Genomic DNA, 27,514 nt, shown 5'->3' on the forward strand with positions numbered 1-27,514 from the left:
AACAGAAAGCATAACCTGCAGAAAAAGCCAAGAGCGTAATCTGACCCACTGCATTGCAAGCATGACCCTGGACTTACCGCTGTGTCAGTGGAGTGGACAATTTATTACTAGTGAAGCCTGTCAAGGCTGTCAAGTTCAGTTCTGCTACTTAAGTTTCTTCTGTTGAAACAACACACCACAATTGACATCGGTTATGCTTCAGCATTTACATGATGGGATGTCCAGAAGGACCAAAGTTCAAGTTGGTTTGTCTATTTAAAAGATTAATCACAAGATTTAGCCTATTTTTGTTTTCCCCTCCCCTAAGAACCTACTTCCTGTGGTAAGAGCAACTCAGGAACTGGTTCCAAGTTTTGGCTTTTATAAGACAGCAGTTAAAAAAAAAAAATAAAAAAATCAGCTATTAGTAATGTTTGATACCTAGATGGTTGTGATAGGAGAAAAGTGAACCTAAGTGTTTCCTTCACTGCACAGGTGTTTGAAGAAAGAACATTTCTATGTTTAGCTTTAAACTACCAGCTAATTAATACCATATTTAAAAGGAGTAAGCCACTAGAAATAACTACCTAATCAAGGTTTGGCAAATCAGGTTAACACTAAACTGAAAGTTATTCTCTCAATGAGTTTGCATAGATTGTATTTGAAAACACAGTCCTGACAATAGGACAACATCTACTTGTTTGCACAGCAATTAAATATGCTGTAACTTGAATAAATAATTTAATCCAGAACACATTCGCAAGCCTTCTTCCTTCTCAAATAATTCAGTGCTAGGAAAGAGATTAGTTCACTCTGCGTTCACTGTTGAATAAAAAAATGAAACAAGAAAGGAGAACCACCTGAAATTAAGGACACTTGGCAAAGGAAGGCTTTCAAAAAACAGGGAAGAAGTACACAACAGTTAACCTAGCATAAGAAACCATAAATCATCCTAATGCCCACTTCATGTTAAGTGCTTTTGTTCTAACGTAGGACCAAACACACAACAATGAAGTATCTCCTTAACTTCCCCTGAACAGGACAAAAAAAAGTACAAAAAAAAAAACCAGCCAAACCTTTAGATTGCTTATGAAATGCTTTACTGCTCTGCATAGTGAACAGTCCACAAACTAATGATTTCAAGCTACAGTTTTATCTGCAGCTTGAAGCACCGCTCAGCACGGATATGGATCTCTGGAGACAGACACTTTGAACTTTCTCATTTTGTTAAGTTAAACCCAACTTCTTTGTTGTACATCAAGCTGTGGTGTGCCATTTGGCAGGCTGGTAGAAAGCTACTTGTCCTACCCATGGGATCTGCTTCTTCCTAAGCTTCATGAAATTAAAGACAAGTCATTTCAGCCAGATCTTCCAGCTCCACAGATGTTGTTTCTATTTGTAACCTAATGAACAACAACCAGGAGCTGCACAAGTTTTACATAAGGATCAAACAAATCAACTAAAAGATGCTAACTTCCTTGGCATCCCAAAAAGCTTCATGCCAGCATTGTTCCGGACTGCTGTGCAGCAGCATTAATGAGTGTTCAGCAGTTTATACTCTCAATGGTCACCAGTGCAAATTCAATGGCACATATTTATTAAAGTCATGAAACCAGAGGGACTGTCCACATCAGAGAGCATAGGACACCACAGATGGTTAGAACTAGAAACCTGAATTATCCATCTATGCCAGGTAACCTCATTACAAATACGCCTCCCTCGTGAGAAGGACCAGAGCAGGCAAGCCATTCTGCAGAGCACTTATCAAAATAGCTACCAGGCATCCTCTCACTCCAGAATATTCTAAGTACAGGGACCCAAGTTTAAAAGTCTAATTACAAACATTTCATGATGAGACTGTACTCCTTGCTGTCATATATCCTGCATCACGTTTTATAGGTCTGCTATGTGCAAAACTCTGGCCTGCAATGAGAAATGAGGGAAAGGGGAAAATAATTTAAGTCCTGTACTCACCGAGTCACACACATAGAAAGCAAGTGGAGAATACAGAAGTTACCACAATAGTAGTTGTAAAATAATGTCAAAAGCAAATAGAATGCATATACCACTTGGAACACAAGGGAACAGAGTTAACAGAGCCTTAAGTTAGAAGCATAGATAAGATTCTCCACTCCTTTTTTACCTAGTATTACTGTTGAACAGTTCTGCTGACACATTCATCCAGAACAGTTCTAAAGATTTAGAGGTTGTGTTGACAGCCTGTGTTGACTGTTAAGATTCAGCCATCCTGAGTTGAGCCATGTATTTGCAGTTGTGAAATCCTGATTTGGACAAGTAATCACAGTATCCCTCTTACATATACAGCTGTACTTTCTGCAATGCAATCTGACAGACAACATGAAAGGAACATGTCCTCTACCTGCAGCAAAAGAGCTGTTTCTATTTAGTTTACCATTAATTCATTCTTATGCCCTTTTAATCTGCACTAATTTTAGAATTGTTCATGAAATGTTGTACTGCTCTATATAGGGTAGGGTCCACAACCTAATGATTTCAAGCTGTAACTGTTGTATCTGCAGCACTTGTCCCTGAAGGTAATCGTGAAATGATGGGACGCAAGACATGTAGTGATACTGATGGAACAATCTGAGCTTTGCTGCCAGGAGCAGCAGCACCAGCAGACCTATTGCAGGGGTTCAAGCCTCACAGTAAAATTTAAAAGCACTGAAGTAAAATTCTCAGTCTCTTTTCATTTATACTTTGCTGTGTTTGGCCATCTGGTCTGTTCATAAGAGGGACCTGAAAACAACACATTCTTGAAATACAAGTAACTCATAAGTTTCAGCCCTAGCAGAACAGCTATCACACTCTAGATCAATCCAATACACATGGATTTCTGCATAATTGATCATTTTATTGGAATCTGTTAAAAGGTGTTTGTTCAGATCACCTGTTGAGCAGGCAGTTATGCTGCTTCTGTTCACTGCATACATACTGAGCAAGTCGCCAAGCAATACATAAATATTTTTTATGACTCCATACATATGCATCTTTACTTACAAAAAGCAGCTTTTCCTTAATAAAAGTTGTATCCATGGGACCAATGTTCATTTCTTCTAGCAATGACTTGTACCAAATCCATATTAACAATCATAGGTTAAGTACACTAATACATGTAACAGAGCTTTAACAGTAAAAAAGTAAGAAAGTTAAATACTGCAACAGTTTAGATACACACTGCATTTGAATGATAGAACGAAGTATGACCTAGCTAATGACACAGTCACCAAAACACAACATACAGAAGCAATGTCAACAGCCAGTACTTGTCTAAGCATTTCAGAGTTCCCCTTTTCCCTTCAAATAAAGGGTTATGCACATCTTGAATGTGAACTTAGATATTAACCTTACAGCAACACTGAACCTGATGTTTAAGGTTGGCTAAAGAAACAGACAAGTTAAAGCTGCAGGCCACTAAGTACACATAGCATTTGAGAGTCTGAGGAGCCAATGTTTACTATAGCACAGGTTGATTGCTCAAACTAAGTGTGCCCTATGTAACAGAGGCATTAATTGGCAATATCTGTATGCAGCAGAAAGTGCCACATTACTCAATTAACCAGAGCAAGCTAGATCTTTGAAGTGGCGATTAGCTGTGATGAAGGCTAGGCAGGTATTTTAACAGAAACACCTTGGTAAACAGAAATAAGCTGACCTACAGTTCTCCAGAACACAGGAATCACATTACATGTGTTCTGCCAGTCATCAAGGTCTGGTATTTCAGCCAGCATTTCAGATTTTAACCTTAGGGCAGGTTAAAATAAATCTGTATACAATGCAACAAACCTAGAATAGATGTAATTGTAACTGATAAATTAGTTGCCAGTCCCTGCTTTCTGCAGTTACAAGCCCAACAACTTTAGGCACACAAGTTATAGCCAGTCTTTTAAGTTCAAATCTAACCATTACAAGCCAGGGAGACCCATTTCAGAGATTGCTCTTGTGATAGCGTTCTAGACTTAGAACATGCATACACCAGCTGTCCAGAAATACAGAGCTGCTGATAAAGAAGCTGCTAGGAAAAGCCATTAAACATGCACATATTTTTTAACCTGACTTACAAATACTAGTTCAAGTGCAAGACATCCAATATGTGACCATTTGAAATAGCCAAAGGGAAAATGAGTGCAAATTACAAAGCCACAAAGAGGTTAGCAATGATTTCCTGATCTTTTCAGGTGAAAATTTAATTACTAGATAAGTAACACCAGACAGGGGTGGAGTCCATGAAGGATGACCTGTAGGAAAGCCAACAGAGTCTTGACCAACAGCACTGACTTTCTGAGAAGTCTGAAAATTCCTCCATACTGCAAACTGAGACTTCCACAAAATTATCTGGTATCTTACTGCATGTTATAATGTATTATTGCCCTACAACTTGTGCAGAAGCCCACAGCCAACTAACTAGTAATGCACAAGAAGTTTAGAAGTTACCATGCATAAGATACAATTAAGCTCTAACAGAATCTCAGGTATCGATTATGGCTTAGACCTGCATTGAAAGTCAACGCTTAGACAAATATCCTTAAGTGAATGACATTGTGAGACAACTTTGTTACACTGAAGACTTACTTGGTTAAAGTGACCTTCTGCTTAGAGCAAACAGCAGACAATATATTCACAAATAACCATATCTACTTTGCAAGAATCAGCCCTGTAAGAATTCAACAATACTTTTTTTTTAAATTCAGCTTTTCTCTAAGATAATGTGTAGATACTTGCAGATATTTATATAAGCAGGCTTTGTTTCTTGAACAGCCAGATCTTTGACAGTTAATTCTTTATCCTCCTTCCCTCCCTCATCCAAGCCTGCCAAATTCAAGACATTGTTCTAGCAGCATTCATGAAATCAATAGTGCAAAGTTATTACAAAAATGCCTTTTTACAAGCTGTGACATCCTCTTCAAGTTTTTATTGGATTGATAGCACTTCCCATGTATTTAGAGCTCCAGGGGAAGTCACGAACAATAGATTTGCTGAATCTAGCAAGCAACAATTTGTTTGCTGAGGGTTTTGGGGGGCTTTATTGTTGGGTGGTTGTTTTTTTATTAGCTGCTCATACTGGCCATTGTTACAACTTTGGTAACTAGTCCACTACATTAAACTCACAGTTCCTCATCCTGACATGCACCTATAACATGCGAGTTGAACTGCACCACGATAATTGTAATGTCATCTCTATACATTCGAGCCAGCTCTTCTGGAAGACTCAGCATCTTAGACAGCCGCTCATGATCCACAGTGCCAAACTCATTGTGACCCACTGCATGACGTATCAGGTGAGTCGCTGCATTCTGATCTTCAAACTCTGAAGAGATTCTCGCTCTTCTTTCTGTTAAGAGACCATGCATCTGTCCCAAAGTTACCTTATAGCCACCAACAGCTATTGGCTGTTGATGGTGAACACCAGTGAGGTACTCCCCAACAATTCTAGCCACATCTTGCCTGTGCATTGTCTCCCACAGCCCATCTGTGGCCAAAACCAGGAACTTATCCTGTGGCCGTAATCTGTGATATATGACTTCTGGCTCAGCTGTAAGGTATGGGGGAGTGTGATAGTTCGGAGGAATAAACTTTGTATATTCATTTTCATTCAACTGATCTGGGCCCGATTCTACTACTCTCTTCTGTAGTTCAATACTCCATTTAAACTTCACATCACCAAAAGCTCTGAAAGGCATCAGGAGACCTAAGAGACGATCTTGTTTCACAAGATGTTTCTCTTCAGACTTTGGATGCTCTGTTTTCACACGCTCTACTTCATTTTTGTTTTGTGCATTGTGGTCATAGGATAAATTAACTGCAGACCAAGATCCATCTTCTTCCTGAACCCCAAGCATTGCCCTACTGTCACCCGTGTTTGCAATGTGCAAGTCAACACCATCCACATGGGCCACGCAGGCAGTTGCACCAGAAAACGCTACTCGCAGTACTAGGTAGTTGAGAAAAGAATTCGAATCTCCTACTTGGGCTTCCAAAGAAATATCATTATCAAGCCTCTTAAAAGCATTAATTAAAGCTTCTTTCACATCAGTAGTCTCTCCACTGTTGAGATCAATAAGCTCCTGCCAGTAAGTTCTTAGACTATTGAAGTAAAGCTTGGAAGCTTCTTTGCTAAAATAATCATTGGGATGCTTGTGCCACTGTAAAATGGGCAACAGAGCTCTGCCACTTTCCACAGCATCTTCTATTTCAAGTAAAGTCTCATGAGGTAACAAAGAGACAGCAATGTAGTAAAACAGTCTTTCACTGACAGCTTGAGCACAGGCACACCCTGCGTGGCCATCAAACACACCCAGAAGCATCCCTCTTGTCTGTAAGCAAGTGGCAGCACTTCTCCTGTCTTCTATTGGAGCATTAGCAGGCAACTGGTTGCTATCGAAGCCAAGAACAGAACTTACATTTTTACCATCAAATTCTGGGACTTTGAAACTGTACTCCTTTGCCTTCAGAATGCTGTTGACCTGTGGAGGAGTGAGGTAAAACCTCTGTGGTGTGGAAGCATAATCCCTCATGTGAATAAAGTGATTAAAGTTCTCCTTTGGCCTATAAAGTCCTGCAAATTTCTTCTGAGGTGCGTATCTGAAGTGATTGTGAGCAAAATGAGATGATAAGCAACACAGATGTTTATGGTGGCAGTAACACACAGTACTGCCTATTCTGCTCATCTCACAGTTACGGATCAATGGAAACAGATGAGCTGGTGCTGGCATGGCATCAGACAACAATGCAAGCCTGGAGCTTCGGACTGGAATTGCTGAAAAACAAGAGAACAACTATGCTTAGGGGGACAGCTAGCAAATTTTTCCCCAGAGCCCTGTACTAAGACATTCATAGTCCCTAACAAAGTTGGTTATTATCTAGAGTTCATAGCTTCATGGGTCTTGAGAATGAGAAGGTATTAAGAGGTGCTTGTTTATAGACAGTGCATTGGGCTGTAACAAAAACACCATACCATACTTCAGTTCAGCATACATATTTTAGTTCTTATACCCACTCAGCTGGCAAGAAGTGAGAACATCATCCAGACAGACAACACAGCTTAAAACAGAACTTAAGACAACAGTTAGCATGGAACGCTCCACAGCTTTGCCACCTTTTACAAGAATTTTATGGAGATTTGGTTTTTGGTGATTTCTCAGCTGACAGAGTCAGATCTGGCACACAGGGAGCAAAACTCCATAAAGCTGAAGAGATAAAGCATCTAACAGTAAGATTCAAGAAAGAAATTTGAGATTACAAACAACTCTTTAAGATGAAGAAGATGAAGACTTCAAAAGGCAAGCAGTAGGGCGATAGCAGATATTCTTTAGGCAACCACAAGTCAGTAGCAGGTTTTGTTTCTTCTGCCCCCTTTCATATGTAAAACTTCAAGTTTGTGTGACACCATGGTGTACATACATCAAATAGCCACAGCAGTCTATACAGCAATTTTCTAGGTTGTCAGATAAAAATACAGGAAGTAGATCCATCTATCCTACCAATAGCTCATCTACTCAGTAAATTTTAGGATTATAAATTGCTTTAAAAAGTTACTCAATTGAAGGACTACATGCAAGCTGTGCTTGCTTCCATGACTAGAATAGAGCCCTGCACAATAGCTTAAAGCTAGTTCAGTCTTAAGATAAACTTAAATTTATTATCCAAGAAAAGGATTCTACTACTTTTTGCCACATCTAACTTTTCCTTATGGTTTTTCATTCCTCTGAATAAAATTATTCTAACATACTCTTTCTTGGCCCCCTTTACATACCCAATCACAGCATTAATGCAAGTGCCTCTTAAATCTTTTATCCACTATACCTCATTATCAAGAAGTCTTTTAAAATGATTACTTAAGAATTCCATAGCAGAAAAAGTTGAACTGTGCCTTGTGTGAAGTACACAGTTAGGGAAATCAACTTTTCTTTCCAACTTTTTGTTTCATCACAAAAAGCTTCTCAGAACAGATCATTACAAATTATCTTACACAAGGCTTGCTGCAGTCATAAGTATTAGTCTATCAGACCCACTGTATGTCAGATTTAGTTGTTCAGCTGAAAAAAATGGATATTGCTGTGTTGTGCAAGGTGTTTCAGTCACTAAATTGATTATTTTTTCACCAAACAAGCATACCAGTATTTCATATGAGGCACAAGCCTGGTAAAATATGCAGTAATCCCCAACAGTCAATCTGACAATCATGCAACATGAGAGGAGCTGCATTCTGTAAGCTATCCATAGCTTCCAATACAGGATTCTGATCATCTGGACCAGCTGAGAAGTATGTGGAAATATATGAAGCTTCACCCTATCCTCCGCATTACAAGAAAAGGAAAGGAAGCAAGTCGCAATTCTTCCCTCCAAGCTTGCTTGCTCTCCTTAAGTAAGAGTGGAGCCTATTTCCCTGTTATAACAAGTGCTGAAAGCAGAGAGGAATTCATGTTTCTACCCCTCCACTGGCTTCTTAGTATTAAAGAAGGACTGTCAGTCTTTACTTACATTAGCAGCAATTCTTACCCATTGACCTCTCCCAGGTCCTGCACTGACAGCTATGAAGAACTAACTAACCAGTTTTCTGTTGTTCAGCTACCAGGAAGAGCTCTGGTTGTAGTCCTGTGGACTACAGCCAGATGCCCAGACACTCTGCAGCAGTGTATTGGCTTGAACTTCCAGATGCATACTAAATTTGTTAGCCATTTGCTTCCCAGAAAGTCTGTTTCTCCAGCCCAGGCTTCACACACATACTGCATGACAGAAGAAACCTGCAACTCTAAATATAGATTTTATCATCTATCCACTGCCTTCCAATTATAAGGGGAGCTATTTCGGTAGCAGTTTTGTATATTTCTTCACATGACTTCTAAAACCAGCAATTTTGCTTATGGATCTTCAAGCATCTATGGATGTGCCCACAGCTCAGATTCAGCACTAGTCTCCCATTAGACTCCAAGTGAATCAATACATGGTGCCACAACTACTGCTCTGACAGTTTTGTTGTTGATCCATGATGAAGCAAAAATACAAATGCACTGCTCTTAAAGTAGCTCTGCAATGCCACCAGAGGATGTTTTGCTGATTTTTAACCATTAGTTTACCAATTATTACATGAAATCCAACAAGTAGCAAGAAGTTGGCTTCAAATTCTCCACAGCCTGGATCACTTACAGTAGATCCATGTCAGCATAAGATATCAGCCTGCCTCATGTATCAGATTTAATAAATCTGAGTTGATTGGTAAGTTCCAAGTTTGGTAGCCAAAATGAAATTATTTTAAGTCTCTCCTACTTATACCCACAACACAGATGCCCCAAATATAACCAAGACACTCCAGCTAGCCCTTATTACTTTAAGCTCTATAGTTTCTTATGAAAAGAGATTAAGTAGGAATTTTTACAATCAAATCATCATTTCAAGAGATCAGAATCAAGCCAGTATTAAGTACCTCTCCAAGCCCAGAACAGGGTACAAATGCTATTTTTCAGGTTATAAATTTAATATGGCCAATAATGAGTCAATGGTCAATTTATGGGATTTGCAGTATTTATTATCCCTTTCTTTAATAAAGGCTTGTTATAACTGTACTATTAAGGCCAACCGCTGCTGCACTGACAGGTACTTCTAAACACCTGCCTAACTGTGCCAGAAGACACCCATGGCTCCAGGTAAAAACGCTTACCCCAGGTGCCTTTCACACACTTGACAGACCTGAATGAACTAGCTTGTGGGGGAGGACAGGGAAGGGGGGAGGAGGAGCAAGAAACATTCAACATAAGCGGAACCGTTAATCCTTCCCTCCGGCCAGGTCTGAGCCCTCGGACACAGCCCGGCCCGGTAGCCCCTTCCCCGGGCCCCATCCGACCCCAGCGCTCCTGCGAGTACCGGTGCGAGATACATACCGATCCGCCTGGGCCCAGGACACACACACATTCTCCTGTCACAACAAGAAGCCGCCAACATCCACAAAGCAGAAGCCCGGGGGGCCGGGGAAGAAGCAAGGCAGAGAGTTTGTTAGAGGAGACGAAGAGCTCCGACACGGAGGGGGAACGACAAGAGAGGAGACACGCACACAACGCACGCCGCCCTTCTGCGGGCGCCCGGAGCCGCCGCTGCCGCCCGCCGGGCGATAGGAGCGAGCCAGCTTCGCAGCGGCACGCCCGGAGCAGCCCGCGGAGAGCCCGGCTGCCAGCGCCCGCTCCCGCGGCTCCGCCGGGCACCAAGCCCCCCGCCCTTCCGGCAGCAGCGAAGGGCCGCTCCCGCCCGCCGGGGCCGGGCGTCGCCACGACAGAGACCGCTACTCCCTCAGGCGCCGCGCGGCCCCGACATGGCCGCCCCTGCCCAGCCGCCCGCCCGCCCGCCTCCGGCACGACCCCCTCCTCCCTTCCTCCGCCCCGGGCCGCGCGGGCACAGACCTGGCCCCTCCGCGGACGGCTCAGCCCGGGGCCCCGGGCGGAACAGGGAAGCGGCCCGAGAGACCCAGCGATCTCGAGACGCCCTCACGCACCCGCCTACCCCGCAACCGCCTCCCACCCACAGCTGCCGCGCTGCGCGGCGCCTTATAAAGGCCCTGCAGCCCGCGGGGCGCCGCCCATTGGCTGCCGGGGAGGGCAAGGAGAGCACGTGACACGGAGGCTCGGCGCCGGCTCAGGGATGGGGTGGGGGCGCTGCGTGCGCGCGCATTGCGCAGGGGTGGGAAGGCGCGAACGCGGTAGTGGCGGCGCAACGCCTCCGCCCCCCCGTGTGTGTGCGAGGGGGAGTCCGCCGCCCCTCAGCCCCATCGCCCCGGGAGCGGGGCGAACCTACCCCGCCGTGAGGGAGCCGCCGGTGGGAGAGCAGGCGAGGCGCGACGAGACGAGGCTCCGCTGCGGCAGCTGCCCGCCTGACGGAGCGCTGCGCGGGTGTTACAGGTGACGATTCGAAGATAAAAACTGGACGAGCGCAGTCCCGCTGGAGCCTGGCGCCGAGCCGGGGAACCGAAGGAAAGCCCGTCCCGTCGGGGTAAAGCCCGAAGGAGGGGCACGTCCTGTGGTGCTGCGTAGCCAGCCTGGCAGCAGCCTGCCCCCCGCTCCCCTGACCGCAGCAGGAGGCATTTAACTTCTGCCTGGTACGAAGACTAAAAATGGGAACGTGTCTGAAAAGTTCGGTAGCATGTACTGACTTTGAATTCATTTTAAAGAATGAGAAACGTGTTGGGTTTTTCCCTTGAAATGTTCATGAAGTGCCTTTAACAGCCACAAAGCACGTCAGCTGTGCAACTTTGCAAGAGACCTCTGAAGCCTGTACTGCAGCATTTGGTTTGGTTTAGGTTTGCTCTCCGGTGTTTAGTCTTCAAGATCCCTGTAGGCGAAGCAGGCTGCCATGGAGTGCGGGCAGCCAGGGACCTCTCTGCCCTGTGCTGCTGAGAAAACCGCATTTGCTGCCGGGAAGGAATGGTTCGAGGGCAACGGTTACCAAGAAGGAACAGTCCTTCCCCAGAAGAGCAGCACCTGTCGTTCTACCAGTGCTGCAGGAACAGCAGCCTCCTCTCCCTCCTTTCTGTTAGATACAATCCTGTCCCTGTTACACACCTCTAGGGCAACGTTCAATTTCGCATACATTTCTGAGATACTTTGATCCAGCCTTATTCTTAATGTAAATTTTTTAATGTGGACAGTAAATAAATTTAACAACGTTTTGACTTCCTTGATCATCTCTTTCTCTGTTTATAGATGCATGTGCTCTCATGCCTTTCTATTTTCAGGGTGGCTGGGATGCCCGCTTTGCTGTGTGCTGTTGGCAGCAGATGTTCGGCTAGCCTGTGGAGTGTTGCAATTAGCATTCCTTTAGAAGCTGTAACAAATCATAGATTTTTTACTGTACTTGCATCTTTATCCAGTTGGTAGGATGTTTATAGCTGTATACTGAAACCAGCACTGGAAACAAAGGAGAATCTGCACTTAGTGCCCAGGAGACTCAAGAGGTCTACTTGGGGTATCACAGAATCATATAATAGTTTGGTGTTGGAAGTGACCTTCAAAGCTTATCTAGTCTAACCCCCCTGCAATGAGCAGGGACATCTTAAACTAGATCAGCTTGCCCAGAACCACATCCAGCCCGGCCTTAAGAGAGTAGAACGTACTGCCCTGCGACCCCACCTGTGAAAACCAGCTAGAAAGATAAAACTATGCCATCCTTAAAAATGCAAGTCTTCCGCAGTAGTAGCTGAAAGCACAGAGTATTAAAGTGATCATTTACTGGTGTTCTGGGTGACTTTTGTGACGTTTATTTGTTTATCCAGAACAGTACACCATCATCTTCTCTTTGAGGTTTATTATAGAATTAAAAAGGGAAAAAGAAAGCATCTGACAGGGACCGTTGTACATTAAAGACTTCATTAAACAGCACGGAAGAGGAATAATTTACATTCCCTTTTAATGGTAGCACATGGTTAGAAATAGATTGGCAGAGAGTGCTGTAACAAAAACCATTTGCATAATTTTCTACTTGCAGCAAGAGTGTAAAGCACCCAAGTTTAGAAATGTTTTTAAAGACTATGTAAGATGGCACAATTAAGGCATCCTCTTACCCCATCAGAAAGCAGAAGGCTGTGGGAAGACAGACATATGCCTGGGTGTACTTGAGTGGTAGTTGTATGAGTAGATACACAGAAATGGATTGGGATGAAGTCACTGCCAATCACCTCCTATTTCTGATTGGAAGTATGGTTGACTTCCAAAGAGAATGTTGCTGTCTAGAGTTGGCTATGGAGAAAAAAAATCCACAGAATAATTAGCATTTAGCCCTTTTGATCTTCAAAACACCTTGTGACCATTAGTTCGATTCCCCATAATATGTTCAATTCCCCATAATGTGAAGTTGAAAGGTTAGTGTTACAGCTCCCAGTTTCTTTCTTTTATTCAGCCCTTTCTCTTCCTGATTTAAGGGCAGGAGAGGAACTACTTTCAGAGCTGGTATCAGAAGCTGTGGCTCCCTGTCTCACAGTGTCCTGCTGATACCACCTATCTCTGTGAACAAAAGACAGAATTCGAATTTTAAAATCCTGAGTGAGAAGAGAATTTGGCCTTAGCATCCACACGTAAATCTCACAAATGCAAGACAAAATACTAAAACTTGGCTGACATTTTGCTCCTCAAGCTGATGTGAGTTTGCTGGTGTGCCAGAAGTTGGATGTTGCAATTGGACTGGAAAGTTAGGTTTTCCTTTTCTTCATCTTGCTGCTGCCAAGACTGTTCTGGGCACTTTGAGCAACAGTCCAGTGTTGCTGATTGTAAAGAATCAGAATTATGTTAGTGAATAAAAACATGAGGTTCCACGTTTAACATCTTACATCAAGGATTAATGGAAAAGCAATGCTTGTAACCTCTGCAAGGAATGTGAAGTCTCTCTGCTTCCCTGGACGGCAGCATTACCATCTGCGTGCAACAAAAGACATCAGTTCTTGTCTGCTGTGCTCGTTGCTGACCGTGGGTGATTCTGCACTGCAGAACCGATAGGCAGCTGTGCATTACCACTGCAGCCAAAGTGCTGCAGTAGTTACCCTCAAGCTTGCTACACACGTTTCCATTACAGATCATCAAAATCCATTTTCATTTTAAATCAAGTGTTTGTCCAGATTAAATAAGGTCTTGTGCCTGAGATATAAATATGTTATTGATTCAGTTTTACTGAAAGCCAGTTCAGGATCACATGGTAATAATTCAAAGTATTTTATATCCCCCTGACTCCTTAACATTCTTTACAGTGTCTTTGCACACAATGTTTGAGAAATGCCATTTTGCTCCTGTGCCTGTTGAAAAGAGCAGTCACTCATAAAACCTGTCTCAGAACTGTGTGCACAGATCAAACACTTCCACCTGGCATGCTGCCATACTAATCTGGAGCAGAAAGAAAAGAAACAGAAGAGTCCTATAAGTTTTGAAAGCGGAAATAAAAGCCTAACAAAGTGGAAAATAAGGGAGCAAACCATGCCATGCACTGAATAAACAGGAAGAACAAGACAAGACTAAACTATCTTTCCTCTCCCGAAAGCATTACAGGAGCAATGACAGCAATATAAAAAGAAGTAATTTATTTTTAGCAGAAATCAGGAGCATTACCTGGTGAAAATAAATGTGTCAGCAGAGCTCAAAGCAGACAGAGCACCTGCAAACAGCGATGGCCTGTGTCTTCGGTCTGCTTCAAAGGGAGGTTTGGTTGTAGGTTCAGGCATTCCGCTGCCCTCGCAGGGAGTGTTTGCTGTGAGTGGTGTGTCCGTCCTCCTTTAACACAGCCGGGTTCCCAGGTACAGTGAATGTTTCTGAGGCTTTACAATGAGCCTGCAAAAGGTGAATTTTTAAAAACATCTCTTCGATGTTTTTAAACTGAGCAGCACTGAGATACATGGCTCGGCTCTCCCCTGCCCTTTCTAAATGGGAGGCCAGCGGGGAATCACAGAGACAATTGCTTTCAGTGGGTATTTTGCTGACGCCGTGGAACCTAGGGATAGTTGGATTTATTTTGATCCTCTTGGAGGCCTGTTGTATCTTCACTCTCAGTTCCCTTCTGAAGAGCAGCAGTGGGTCTGGCTTCATTCAGCAGCTGGAATACAGCTTCCTAGAATCCTGGAGTAATTGAGGTTGGATGGGACCTCTGGAGGTCATGTAGCCCCACTCCCTTCTCAAAGCAGGGCCAACTTCAAAGGTAGGTCAGGTTGTTCAGGGACTTGGCCAGCCTGTTCTGGACAGCTCTGAGGACCAAGGTGCCCCAGCCTGCCTGGGCCCCAGTTCCAGTGCTTCTCTACTTTGTGAAGATTTTTTCTTTGTAGTTAATCAGAATTTTCCTTGCTCAGCTTATATCTATTGCCTCTTGTTCCTCAGGACCATCCTATTATATTCCTCAATCTCATTAGCAGAGAACTAAATGCATTTTTTGCATTTGGTAGAGTTTGGAAGGATGCACCAGCTTTCATCCTTCACCTGGGTTGGCCTTTCAGGGTTTAGTATCCAGTTTAAGGAATATAGCATTCTGACAACTCAATGAAGGAAATTCTGTAGGAAAATGTTACTGGAAAATATTTTTTTTGGCAAGCTTCAAGAAGGCTACTTTATGCCATTATCAGTGTCTGTGCTTTGAGGAGACAGCTTCAGGACATCAGGAGGTTGGCTCCAGCACTCATATTGGCTCTGAAGGGGTTGATCCCTTTTCCAGCTGTAGTTCATCATGTGCATTTTTCAGATTCATTTGTTACAGTCATTTTAAAAAGTAACTACATTTGCAGTCACGGTGGCTGCTCTGCAAACAGTTCGGGAGACTCCGGGGGAACTAGCAGAGATTAAAGTTGGGAGGGGAGGGGAATGTGCCTGTATTTTTCCAGACAGAGAATAGCTTACAGTTCACAACAGACAGTGTATTATTTACCTAATATTGCTGGAACAATGATATCTTGGTTTAATTTTATGATATATGATACTTCTGAAATGAAGGATTGTTCAGAGACTGGTAACTGGATACAGCCTTTTGTCTTTACTTGAGATCACTGGAGTAAGGAGATGGAAGGTCAGCGAATGGTCTGTAGACACAGCTGACTGATGTGAGCTGTGATCCTGCAAGGCAAATGGCAGTGTCAAAGAATAATGATTTCTTCAGCAATGAGGAAAAGCAACCAGTGCCAGTGAGTAGAAGTACCGGTGTTATCTTCCTAGCATGAGGGTGTACTTTGGAGTAGAAAGTAGTTATAGAAGATAAAATCAGAAATTTAGATTTAGAACCAAGAGCAGACTTTGAACCAGTCTCTTGGATGTCTTGGGGCCAGGGGTTAGATCAGGTCCCATTTCCACTTGTAACAAGGAAGTCTGGAAAGAATGCCAGACAAAAGTGACCTCCTTCTAACTCCTCTTCCCTTTCCTGCAGTTTACTGATGCCTAAATTCTGGGAAAATAAGACCCAGCTGGTTTGAAATTTGTATTTGATGGAAAAATACAAGCATTTGTTATTTTTTTTTCTGTAGAAGAAAGATGAATTAAGTCGCTGTTTTACTTGGTTAATAAATAGACTTATTATCTCAAGTGACCCCACCTACATAAATATTTACTATTTGCTTTATACTGTACCTTTAGTTTATAAACAACAAAACAAAAATGTATTTGTTGTATCCTCTTACGTTCGATTTGGTTTGTCTGCCCATCTCTAGGCAGTGTGCTTCTCAAAACAAGGAAAATACTTTCCCAGTGGCTTGGAAAGGAGATAGCTTGGGTCTAGCCACAGACAAAGAGGTGAGAATGTCATCTAGCTAATAGGTAACTAATAACTTAAAAAGATCTGAAGTCTTTGGGCTAAATTATTCTGTTCTTGCATGCAGGCGCCCTGAGCAGAAGGTTACAGAGTGCTGATTGCTGCCTCTAAGACAAGGAGCGGTGGATTCCTGCATGAGTCAGGGACCAGCCTTCACCGCAGGGCAACAGATTGCCCTCACCTCAGCTGACCTGCAGCCGGACAGTGACCGCACTCCCCTGGAAAAACAGGCAGTGGGGACTGAAGGTGAAAATTATAGTTAGAGGGATTAAGTTTTACCCACCAGGCTATTCCACAGTAAGGTAGGAACCAGCAGAAGGAGCAAGGCTATGCCTTATGAGAGAAGTTGGAGCTTTCTTTATGGTATTGAAGAACTGGAGGTAGACACTTCCCTCTGAGAGATCCTGTTGATCTCAGCACAACAAAGCTGTGCTCCTGTGCCAGACTTTCAATCAAAAGAGAAGGCTGGACTACGACCATTTCCAGCAGGCCTGCTTTAGGGGTGCCCTTTTTGCCCTGTGAGTTTTTTAAAAGGTCATTTAGGGATCCCCAGTCTAATTTTGCTGTGGACTGGCCCCTGGCTGCCTTCCCTGGCTCTGGATCCCAGCCCAGGGCTGGATATAGCTTGCAATTCCGAATAACATGCATATTCAGTTGCACAGATCAATGATATCCTGGTGGCACAGGCCAGGGAGGGGGTGGAATTTCCCAGGTTTCTCCACAGATGGGCTGTGCCTCTGAGGAATCTCCAGAAAGACCTGGGATCATCGGGAAGACATTCAGTAAGTGTAAGGAGACTGTTACCCTGCCTGTTGTCGGGAGCTCATGGCATATGTTTCGTGCAGATGATTTTGGGTTTGCAGGTTAGCAGTCCAGGCACCTTACGCCTTCCTCACAATCATTTCATTCAGTGTGTTTCAAATATCCTGGAGTATATCCACACTGCAAGCTAAGTGTTTTAGAGCAGTATTTTAGAGCAGAGAAAGGATTATTTTTTCTATGAGCATTGATACTAAGCTCTGGGACAGAACACCAGCCACATCAGGCTGTTTCTTTAAAACTTTGTTGAACTTCGGATGTGTCTCTGCAGCCCACAGCTTTGTGTAACTAACTAACTGCAGAGTTTTGATCAATTTGGCTGGGTGTTATATAATCAGTCTTTTATTTTCCTTTTGCTAGTGATCATGTTATGTAGGCTGCTTTCTTAACTTTCACCAACCCCAAGGCATCCTGAGTCATGTGTATGAGGCTCTTTTTTGCACTGTTGTGTAAGGCAGTGAGTTGGAAAGGTCATGGGAATGAGTTATTTAAAAACTGAAACATGCTGGGCTCTACCCAGCTTAGAATAGATGAGCTCAGAAAGACATTTACGCTTTAAATTACAGCTTTGGTTATCAAGGACTGGTTGACTTCAAGTCACTATTTCTGTTTCCTTAGCAAACAGCAGTAGCACACAATATTCCTGTTTCTTTTGTGTGTGATGCTGATATAATTATGCATTCACATGAGACAATGAATAAATGATTTACTTTCAGTCCTCAAAAACAAATGTATTCACAAATACTGTCATCACAAGCACAGTCTTCATGCTCATTCCTTTTCAGTGCTCACAGCAATTAATCTCCTTTACCATTTGTTCCCAATGGAAAACATTAGATTCACAGTTGAAGTGCGTACTTGAGTGCTTTGATCCACCCAGTGGACAACCCAGTTGTGATGTGTCATTACACTCTTGCGTAAGCTGGCTCAATAGTATCAATGCCATTCAGGTAAAAGGTACAAGAACAGATAACTGTGGAGGTGCCTAGGGCAGGTCCATGTGTTTCTATTCACTCTGTTGCCTGTCTGGTTTAAGCCGTCCAGCTGTACCCTCATTTACAGGAAGCTCTTTCTTGCTTCTTTCTTTCCTGCTTCCTCCCAGGCCCTCCAGGTCACCACCCATACACAAGTGTGTCCAGGCATCCTTTAAAGTGGAAGTGCTCTGAACTACCCCAAAAGCACTTTTAAACGTGGATCATTTCGCAGAGCAGTTCAGGGCATGGCTCCATGGAGTGCTCAGAGGCAGAGCAGGGCAGGCAGCAGTCTCTGGCAGTAGGGAAGGGCATTGCAGCAGGGCCAGGGGAGCAGGAGGGAATGCAGAGCCACACCCTGGGAGTGATTTTTGTGCTTTCCATCAGCCTCTGCAGCTATCCCAGCATCGTTTTGGCCATTTGGAAAATCCTGCATGTGAGGTTGTAATTCACTTCCATTTTCATGGAGAAAAATGTGATCAGCCTGGGATCCCATCAACTCTGGTTGGAAATAGTAAGAGAAAGTTACAGGATGATAAAAAACACACTAAATTGGTTTGGCATGAGAAAGCCATTAAATGGCTGATTACTGAAAACCAAAACATTACAATCCACCTCCCAAAATATTGCACCAGGATCACAAAATTAGGTACTAGTGTGTCCCATACAGGCTGGTAAGACAGTATACTAGTAAATAATACAGATAGAAAGTTGTTAAACCCCAAGTTTTGGAGTCACACAAGTGCATGTAAGAGAGGAAAAAAATCCATAAAAAAATGAAAGGTAGAAAGGCAAGGGCACAGCAAAATGAGTTCAGGGACATGACACTGAAAGGAAAGAGAACGCTGGGGCAAAGAGCTTCCTAGAAAAGGCTTGAATGTGAGCAGAGGTGGGCTCTTGCTGTTTGCTTGCCTGCTTTTTGCTCTGTTCAGAAAAAACAAGAACTTTGTACATGTCTTTTTTAAATAAAAGAAATGTGTAAAGAATAATGCTCACATCTACTGCAGTGTACTCAGTACCAGCATCATGACTTGAGGTGATTGCTAGGGTCAAACAGGACTGGCTATAAAAAAGAGAGCTGGAATAAGGAGAGCAGGGGCTATGAAGCTGTAAGGGTTTAAAGATGTTAGATTCAAGTCTTTCTGGTTTGTATTTGTGGGTAAAATATGTAAGATTCAAAGGTTTGTGTGTTTCTTGCATGCTAATAATGAAAGGATGCTTTACCCAGTGTCAAAAAGCAATGTCTTGGGTTAATCTGGAAACCACCAATTGAATCTGCCATCGCCTGGAAACTGGCAAGCTTCCTTTCCTCCAGAGGAGAGCTGTAAAACCAGGCAAGAGGAATCTGCAAGGAGAAAGTCTGTTCGCTTCTCTAACACTGCTCTCATCCTCCTGAACTACCTCAGGTCAAGCAACTGGAAGACAGCATGTTCTGTAGGCACATGGCTCCTGGCAGGCAGTCAGTACAGCTGCGAATACTACACTCTGTGCCAAACATGACTCTGTAATTTCTGCTACTCTCCAGTTGTCAGTATTTTGAGGATACCATTTAGTCATTTCCTGGGAAAGCAAAAGGTGCCCACCAGAGCTAATGATGCTTTACTTGCACACACGTTTCCATGTGGGAGGTGGCTATAACACGCACTTGGAAAATGAGCGCGACTGATTCAAAATGACAGCAATGGTGGTGATGCAGGAATGTGCTGCCAGGCAGTTCTCTGAGTCCCTTTGTCAAAGAGTAATTTTCTTCTGACTGACTTTTCTCAGACATCTAAGTGAGAGAGCAAATGTGCCTCAGGAGAAATGAGAAGTGTGTTAGTTTTCATTAACTTTTAATTTGAGGCCTGCATAACTGAATGAAACCACTGTAGTAACCTGGAAAGCGTATCTGAAAGCTCTGTTGAATCAGAGACAATTCCTCCCCTCTCTCGGAAAAGTGCATATAAAAAAGGTGCTTTGTTCAGAGGCACAGTATCCCCACCAGTGCTGGCAAAGAGGCTTCTCCAACTCGAGCAGTGGGAGCAGCTCTACAAAGTCGTTTCAGGCTGCTGCAACATTCCCAGGCTCTAGTAAAGGTCAGTATGTTGTGTCCTTTAGCCATGCGGAGTTCTGATTAGCAAATCTGCATCATCGACGACTCTGAACTGCTTCCAGACTGCGATATATTAAGGCTCCCATGTGCGCAAGAAGTGCACTCCCCATGCCCAGCTTGTGCTTAAAGGCACGGGACTTGCTGCGCAGCGTTTAAGCTGTAATGCTAACTGCAGCAAGGCTCACACCCAAACATGCCAGTCGTGTCAGGAAAGGAAAGTTTAAAAATGTTGTTTTGCTGCCAGGTCTTCCTCAAAAGATAAAAAAAAAGGAGTGGGGGTGAGGGGGTGTGGGGCGTGTGGGGCGGGTTTCAAATATGGATGACCTATGAGAACTGACAAACCTCTGGATCTCAAATGCCTCCTTGCATGCCTGTAACCAGAAATGCTGACCCTCTTGTGAACAGGGACTGTGTATATGAAACAAGTAAAATTTATCTAAGGGAAAAGGGACTACAGCATCACTGAGTCTCTTCCATGCTGTACCATTTCCAGGGTCATTCCTTAAGGCAATCTTTACAGCATTCACAGTGCCAGACCCTCATGTTTTCAGGGTTTTAGTATGCCTGCCAGGCACCTAGCCACCTCTACCTGCTGTTTTGTGAGCATGTTCAAGCCTGTTCGGCCTTGCTACCAAGGCCAAATTGTCAGGTGTAGTATGGTGTTCTGAAGCCGTATGTCCCTGACCCCATTAGAGCTTCAGTGGTAAGAAATCTGCACATCCCTGTGAACTACAAATTCCTTCATTCTTGTGTCCAAGCCACTAACCAGTCTTGTGTGTCTGAGGATTAGGTTAAGAGCTTGTCAAGTATAGCCATGGTGTGGTTGCTTCCATATAGTGCATTGGTATAGTTAATGTTAAACTAAATACAGCAGCTGTAGTATTCTTTTACTTCTTTTGGTCAGTAATAGTTAAAAAGTGAAAGCTCATTCACTAGCTGCCTCACACCAGGCAGCTACATCAACTATATAAAGAGGAAAGGTTTGGTTTTGGTGCTTGAATTTAGTTCTCTTTTCCTTTTGCTTTATCCTTTGCCAGCTACAGTCACTTTCTGCACCAGAATAGGGAACAATGCTCTATGAAGCAGAGGGGAATGACAAGCTTGTGCCACGTGCCAGGGAGCAGCCAGTGAGCACTTCCCTGACAGCCCAGAATATCAGAGGAGCTGGATGTGGAGAGGAAATGTCACTATATTGATCCATTCCTTCTGTTTTGTTTTCTGTTAATACCACAGTACTCCTTATTTGAGCTTACGTATGGGGAGCACTGGGACTGTGACAACGCAGCTGAGGCTGCTGACGCCAGCGAAGGCGGGAGGGAAAAACATACATCGAAGTGAGAGAAGAATTTGTGGCAGTGTCACCTTTTGATTTTATGCAATCAAGGAAAACTAAAATACTCTTGCTGACAGCGCCAGCTTTTAGCAGTAACTGCACAATTAGAATTTATGTTAATACTTAATTTTGGATTTCACCTTTTATTTTTCCCTTTGCTGGTCATCTTGAAATGTATTTCCCTGAACACCTGAGCACTTTGGAAAAACATATTCTTGACATGAATAGGGAACGCAGAGGTAATGTCAAATGATTTCTGCAAATATGAACTTCTTAGAAAGTCCAATTTTTGTAAAAGTCTTTGAAACATTTGTAAGCCAATGACGTAGGTAATTTTTTCAGGCTTGCTGAGTGCACTCTTTTCCTGTAGTCTCAGTTAAATACTGTGAATGAAGGTTGCCATAGTTACAGCTGAGTTCAGAATTTAGCTCTATTGTATTGTAATTCTAGTTTCTTATCTCACTCCTCTTGCTCTGGCACAAAGATAGACACGTTACCATCTCTGTAATTAACCATGATGCAAAAGATTTTGCTCATTCATTTAAAAACACTTGAGCAAATGTGGGAGGAGGGTCATTTTCCATTCTCTTGTTTTCACCAAAAGCAGTGAGCAACATGGTACTTCCTACTCCCACTGAGCGTACCTTCTGTGCATAACTTCAGCTTAGTCCTTGAAATTTAGTTTGGTATTTTAATTCGTTGCAAAAATATATACCACAATGTAAACAGGTACGCCCATGTCTTTGTTTTATAAAGGATATATTGCATGTAAAGACCTGCATTACATTGGTGTTTATAAAATGAGCCAGCATGCCTGGAGTCAGCAGGTCCTAACATTGACTTGTAGGTGGTTTGGATCAGATCACAAGATGGTGGCTGATAAGCAGGAATTGTCAGGGGCTGCATGTAATATCTACTGAAAAGTGAATGCTTTCTCCTCCAGATGAGGAATGACAAGGTGTCTGTCTGACTGTCAGAACAACTTGTCTCCATGAGCTGTTTGCTAACACATCAGAAATGACATATGAATAACTGGAAGCATTCAGGAATGTTTTCAGGCTCCTGGGTCACTACAAAGCAGACCGGGAGCCAGGTCATGCTGCCCTGCAGCGAGGACTTGGCACATCTGGGTCTGCCCCATGCTCACCGATGAGAGCAATGCCTACTGTGGGCTGCCGCTGCTCATGAGTCTGAGCGAGGAATGGGGCAGTGGCTCAACAATGCAGCTGCAATGATGCTTTCTCAGCATGCTCCTGCCTTCTGCCACTGCATCTGTCCCCCATAGGCCACCCCCTTCCTTGTGCCCACTGTTATGCTCCATGGAGCCTTGGCCAGGACAGCGTGACTCCCACAGTTGGAAATAGAGAACTGTTTGGTTTTTTTCCCATTGCATTAGGTAGTGCTGGTTCAGTGAGTTGAGTTTGCCCAGAGAGGAGGCAGAGGGCTGCTGGGTTGGGGTGAGGGGGGCTGCTGACTCCTGGGGAGAAACAAGGGGGAGCAAGGGAAGCCAGTCTGCCTCTCCTCTTGGCTCTATTTTATAATCAAGCTGTGCCTTTTGAGCTTAAAGGTGCATATTGACATGGGATTTGTTAAGTAATCAGCATCTCTTCCTTAATACAGTTGTGAGAATAAGTACGCTTTATTCTCCTGAGATTGTGGGTGGGAGTGCACATCCACAGTGCGAGAGGGAATGGAGCCAACCTTCCTTCTGTGAACATTTTCCTGGGATTTTCTTTTCCAGACAGGAAAAAGGCACATGTGTACCTTACAGAAGGGGTCTGCTGGCCATTTGGCACAAACCTCCATAAACTGACATGAACGGGGCTTTGTTTTGAACATGGTATTTGATGCAACACTGGTGGAACATTAAGGAAAACCAGCATTTACCATGCTTTAATACAAAAATCAAGCGCTCTCAGATTTTATGCACATCACATCTGAATAGTGGGCGTAATGAAATATGCATTTCATACCTGTAGTGAAATACATCTTCGGTTTACTTGCAGCCCATGAACTGTGATGGCATATGCTTGGTTGAGCATTGCTGCTGACGGATTGCTGTGCAAGGATGCCTTACGCCAGGGGCTGAGCCGCCTGGTGACTCACTGGAGTAGAACACACACTAGAAAAGCTCATTTCCCCAGTTACTCAGAGGTAAAATATTTTTGGATCCACGCCTGGTTTGTGCTAGGAATACTGAGGATGTTTCTGTTTTTCTGATAAAGTTCCCTTAAGGCAGAGCGAGAGAGATCATTGCTGCAGTTAGCACAGAATTCTCTCAGCTGAGTTTTCCTTTCCAAATCAGTTTGCATGGCTCTGTCTGAAACGTGCCTTGAAACAGTATGGTTGGCACATATTTTGATACAGAGGACTGCATTTACTCTTTTATCTTTGCTTTATGTTTAATCCCCCATAGCAAACTGGAATTGAGCCCTCATCTGAAACATGGACCATAGGAAATATGTAATTTTTCAAGCCTTGATGAGTAATTAGAAGATAAAAAGTCATACGATTAAAAAAAAAAAATTTTAAAGAAATAAATACAAATTTAGCTCCATTAAAGCTATCCAAGTGCTTCACAATAAGGAGTGGAATTAAAACCATGTTTTTAATTAAAACCAAAGCAGTGAAAGGAGTGGCCAGACTTTCCTCTACTGAAAATCTGACAAGGCTAAGAGTGAAGTAGTGCTGGAGCTGGAAGTCAGCTAATAAAGTAGGACATGTTCTGCACTCAGGTGTCTGTGCACGGTGCTGATCTGCTCTCATGACATCTGGATGTGAGTGGCTGAGTGCAGAACTTGCTCTGACAGCAGCAAACATGGCAAAAGCAGACAACCAGAGAAAGAGGTGAGAGGCTGATCAGCCATAGTTCTGATGGACCAAAAAAGGCATCATGCTCAACATGGTGAGGATTTCTGCCTGTTTCTGTGTTTCTGCTGGAGGCACAGCACTGCAGTCTCATTGGCAGATGCTTTTAATGCAACCAGGTGGTCTGGTAATCAAGTAATGGTAGGGAAAATAGAATGATACATCAGGCCAGGATATATTTGACATCAGAAGGCATCTCATAACCCCTGCTATAGGCACCAAGCCTCAGTGGTGACAGTGAAAGCTTTTCTCTCCCCAAACCCCTCATCTTTGCTCATGTTGTCTTCTCTGTTGTTCCCCATGTCATTCACTCTTTTAACTTTCTGCAAGCAAAAGAAATGAGATGTATTTAGTGCCTTTCCTCAAGCACTCTGGGGCTATGGGACACCTTCTCTGCTCTCAGCTCAGGGTCTGCCACTCTTTGCAGCTGGTGTTCCTTTGCTCACACCTGCACCACGTCTGATGCTAAACCAGAGCTCTGGAGGAACTTGTGGGTATCTGATATGGTTGTTAATGAGCAATTCAAGCTGGTGCTTACAACTAAGCAGACTCTTAATCACAGCTAATCAACCAGAAACAGCAATGAAAGCACTTCAGAGGAAGCTTATAAGGATGTGCTTTGGCCATCTGGGGGCTGGGAAGTGTGTCTGTCAGAGCCAGGTATGTTCAGTTCTGCACAGTGCCCCTGAATATCACCTTTAGCGTGAGCCCTGAAGACTGGGTTTCTTTGAGCTGCAGTGCTCAGTGCTGGTGAGGCATCCAAACGGCTCGGCATGGGTAACGAGATGAGGGCTGCAGGCTTGTCACCGTGTACAAAAAGCACTTGGAATGTGCAGAGTAGCCCTCCCTCCTTCTAGCAGCGTTAAATGACCTGCCCAGTTGGACATACAGTCTTGCCCTGGGTGGTGGGAGGAAAGGTATACCCAGAAGAAGAGAGTATCATAGCTGCAGCTGAAGCAGAATGTCTCTTATTCTTCCCTATCTCTGGATCTCATACAGGCAATTTCAGCCTCGCATACATAAGAGAAGCAACACCTGTTACTATGATACCTTGGAAATCATCAGCATATAGCTCTTATAAACATCAAACAGAGGAGAGATAAGAGCCTGGATAAAAGGATGAATTTTGTACCCCCAATACGGTGAAGCCAGCACTGAGGGAATATGTTTTCCCATAAGAAATCTGCAGGAAAACCTTCAGTTCCTGCAAGTGAGAGGAAAGGATGGAGAGTTACAAAGCCTGAGCACTCTCCTTTCCCAGGAGTGGGAGGACCAGGTGGTGGGTTTCACACCTCATAGAGCACAATGCAGATGTCCAGTTTCAAAATGAAGTCTGGACAGTACGAGACCTGAATGGAAATCCTGGGGTTTAGGTTCACTTAGGGTTTGGTGTTCCTGTAAACATCCTTTTTATTCGCCAGGATTTCCTTTTGTGTTACCCAAATCCTCTTCAATGCATCCAGGCTCCTTGTGACATGGGCATGGAAACCCTAATGTCCTTGGTGTGAGATGGTATTCTCTTGTGCTGCAGGGAGCTATAAGCTCTGTTCCTGCAAGGCATTACCAGGCTTCCCAGCTCTGGGAAATAAAGTCTGAAATGCTAGGAGCCCCCTGGAGCTGCAGACGTAGGAGTCCCGGGCAACTGTGCAGCTCAAGAAACCTCGCTCCAAGCAAGGAGTGAGGCAAGTCCTCAGAAAGTATCTGTTTCATGTTTCTCAGGGGTTCATTAGAAACGGCTCTGCTGTTCACAACCTGCTGAGTGTGATGAACTGGCGTTTTATCAGGCCAGGCCAGGAGAGGAGCAGCGTTACAGCAGGCAGCTCCTTCTTCATATCTCCTGCAGCGGGCTGCTGGGAGGGCCTGGCTCTTCCCTTCATTGCCCATTGGTGCAGCGGGGCTACTGGGGCTCATGTATCTCCAGAGCAGTTTCTAATTTGTTTATTGACAATGACAAAAGCCAATTTTTACTTGTCAGCAGAGGCAGTGTGGCTGTGAACGAGCAGGCTGCTCTGCCTCGTGCATCATCAGCAAAATTGCCAGCTAAGCACTGACTCCTGGACCCTTTCCTGGCTGGTGCTCGGCAATGATGTATGGAGCAGAGCAGCAAAACAAGTTGCCTATTTACATTTTGCTATGCTGGGGGTGAGAAAAATGTGATTTTAACCACTAAATTTGATAAAATCATATTCCCTGTATCACATACCCTGTATACAGGTGAGTATATGGCCCCATCATAGGATTTCATGGAAGTATTTCTGATCATAATTGATCTAAAATAACTGGGGCTTTGGTAACATCTAGCTACTTTGCTCAATTCATACTTACCCAGTAAATCTCATAAAATGTAGACGGCAGTGATAAGAATTTGATGGCCCTGGAGTGATATTCATGTTGTTCCGTATAACAATACCTGTATATATAACATATACATACAACAGTATGATATAACAGCTTTAACTCACATTATTGTAGGCGTAACATTACAAAACCAACATTAACTTGAGATAATTACAGAGACATTGAGTTTAATTAAGACCATACTATCTCTATCAGAAATACCAGTTCTGCTGTTTTGTCTCTTTGACTTCCTCACTTGGCAGGAGAGCAGAGACAGCACAGAGAGGAGTTATAGGCAGCACAGGAGGACAAAAGACAGACACAAGAATAAGGCACACCAAAGACACAGCATGTTGCAGGCTGAAGAAAATAAACATGAGTGAATTCATGATAACAAATAAAATAGTGAATATTTAAGGTGACCTTCTGGCAGGAGGAAGTTTTAGAACCTGTTATTTTGCAGGTTTTTAATCTGAGGTTCTCTGGCCACACAGATATATATCCAGGTAATCTTTCACGTTCACCTCTCTCCCTCCATGAGATCCTATTCCATGCATGTTGTTTTGCAGTCCCTTTAAGACACGCTTTCTGCTTTTGTAGGACACTTAAAAACCCAAGTGGAGTTTGGTGCAGAGGTTGTCACAAGCAGAAGTGGAAGTCTCTTCCTTTGGCTTCTGCCTCAAAATCATCCCCTCAGCAGGCAGCAGTGGCAGGTTCTGATACGCAGCCAATGGACAGGGCACTTGGAGGAGGTCATGGGTTTGTTCACTCTGAAGAAGCCTCAGCACTGAAACCCAGTTGGCAGCACTGTGGTGGCCACTGGCAAGGCAGTGTTTGGGCCAGAGC

The 27,514-nt window shown here is 43.7% G+C and overlaps 1 protein-coding gene across 3 annotated transcripts; it reads right to left on the bottom strand.

Annotated features, from left to right (window-relative positions):
* Positions 1-2,833: 2,833 nt before the first annotated feature.
* On the bottom strand, positions 2,834-10,551 carry PDP1 (pyruvate dehyrogenase phosphatase catalytic subunit 1). 3 transcript variants are annotated; one of them, XM_030496834.1, is made up of 3 exons: positions 10,392-10,545; positions 9,879-9,913; positions 2,834-6,757 (listed from the first exon to the last, which is right to left on the bottom strand). In XM_030496834.1, exons 2-3 carry the CDS (start codon positions 9,907-9,909, stop codon positions 5,106-5,108), a joined length of 1,683 nt encoding a protein of 560 aa, XP_030352694.1. In that variant the 5' UTR covers positions 9,910-9,913; positions 10,392-10,545; the 3' UTR covers positions 2,834-5,105. The 3 variants fall into 3 exon arrangements, with proteins under 3 accessions (XP_030352694.1, XP_030352704.1, XP_030352685.1); XM_030496844.1 differs by lacking the exon at positions 9,879-9,913 and having other exon boundaries at positions 10,392-10,551; XM_030496825.1 differs by lacking the exon at positions 10,392-10,545 and having other exon boundaries at positions 9,879-10,139.
* Between the last annotated feature and the right edge of the window lie 16,963 nt (positions 10,552-27,514).

This window comes from Strigops habroptila, chromosome 1, assembly GCF_004027225.2.
Source record: "Strigops habroptila isolate Jane chromosome 1, bStrHab1.2.pri, whole genome shotgun sequence".
NCBI classification, from domain to species: domain Eukaryota; kingdom Metazoa; phylum Chordata; class Aves; order Psittaciformes; family Psittacidae; genus Strigops; species Strigops habroptila.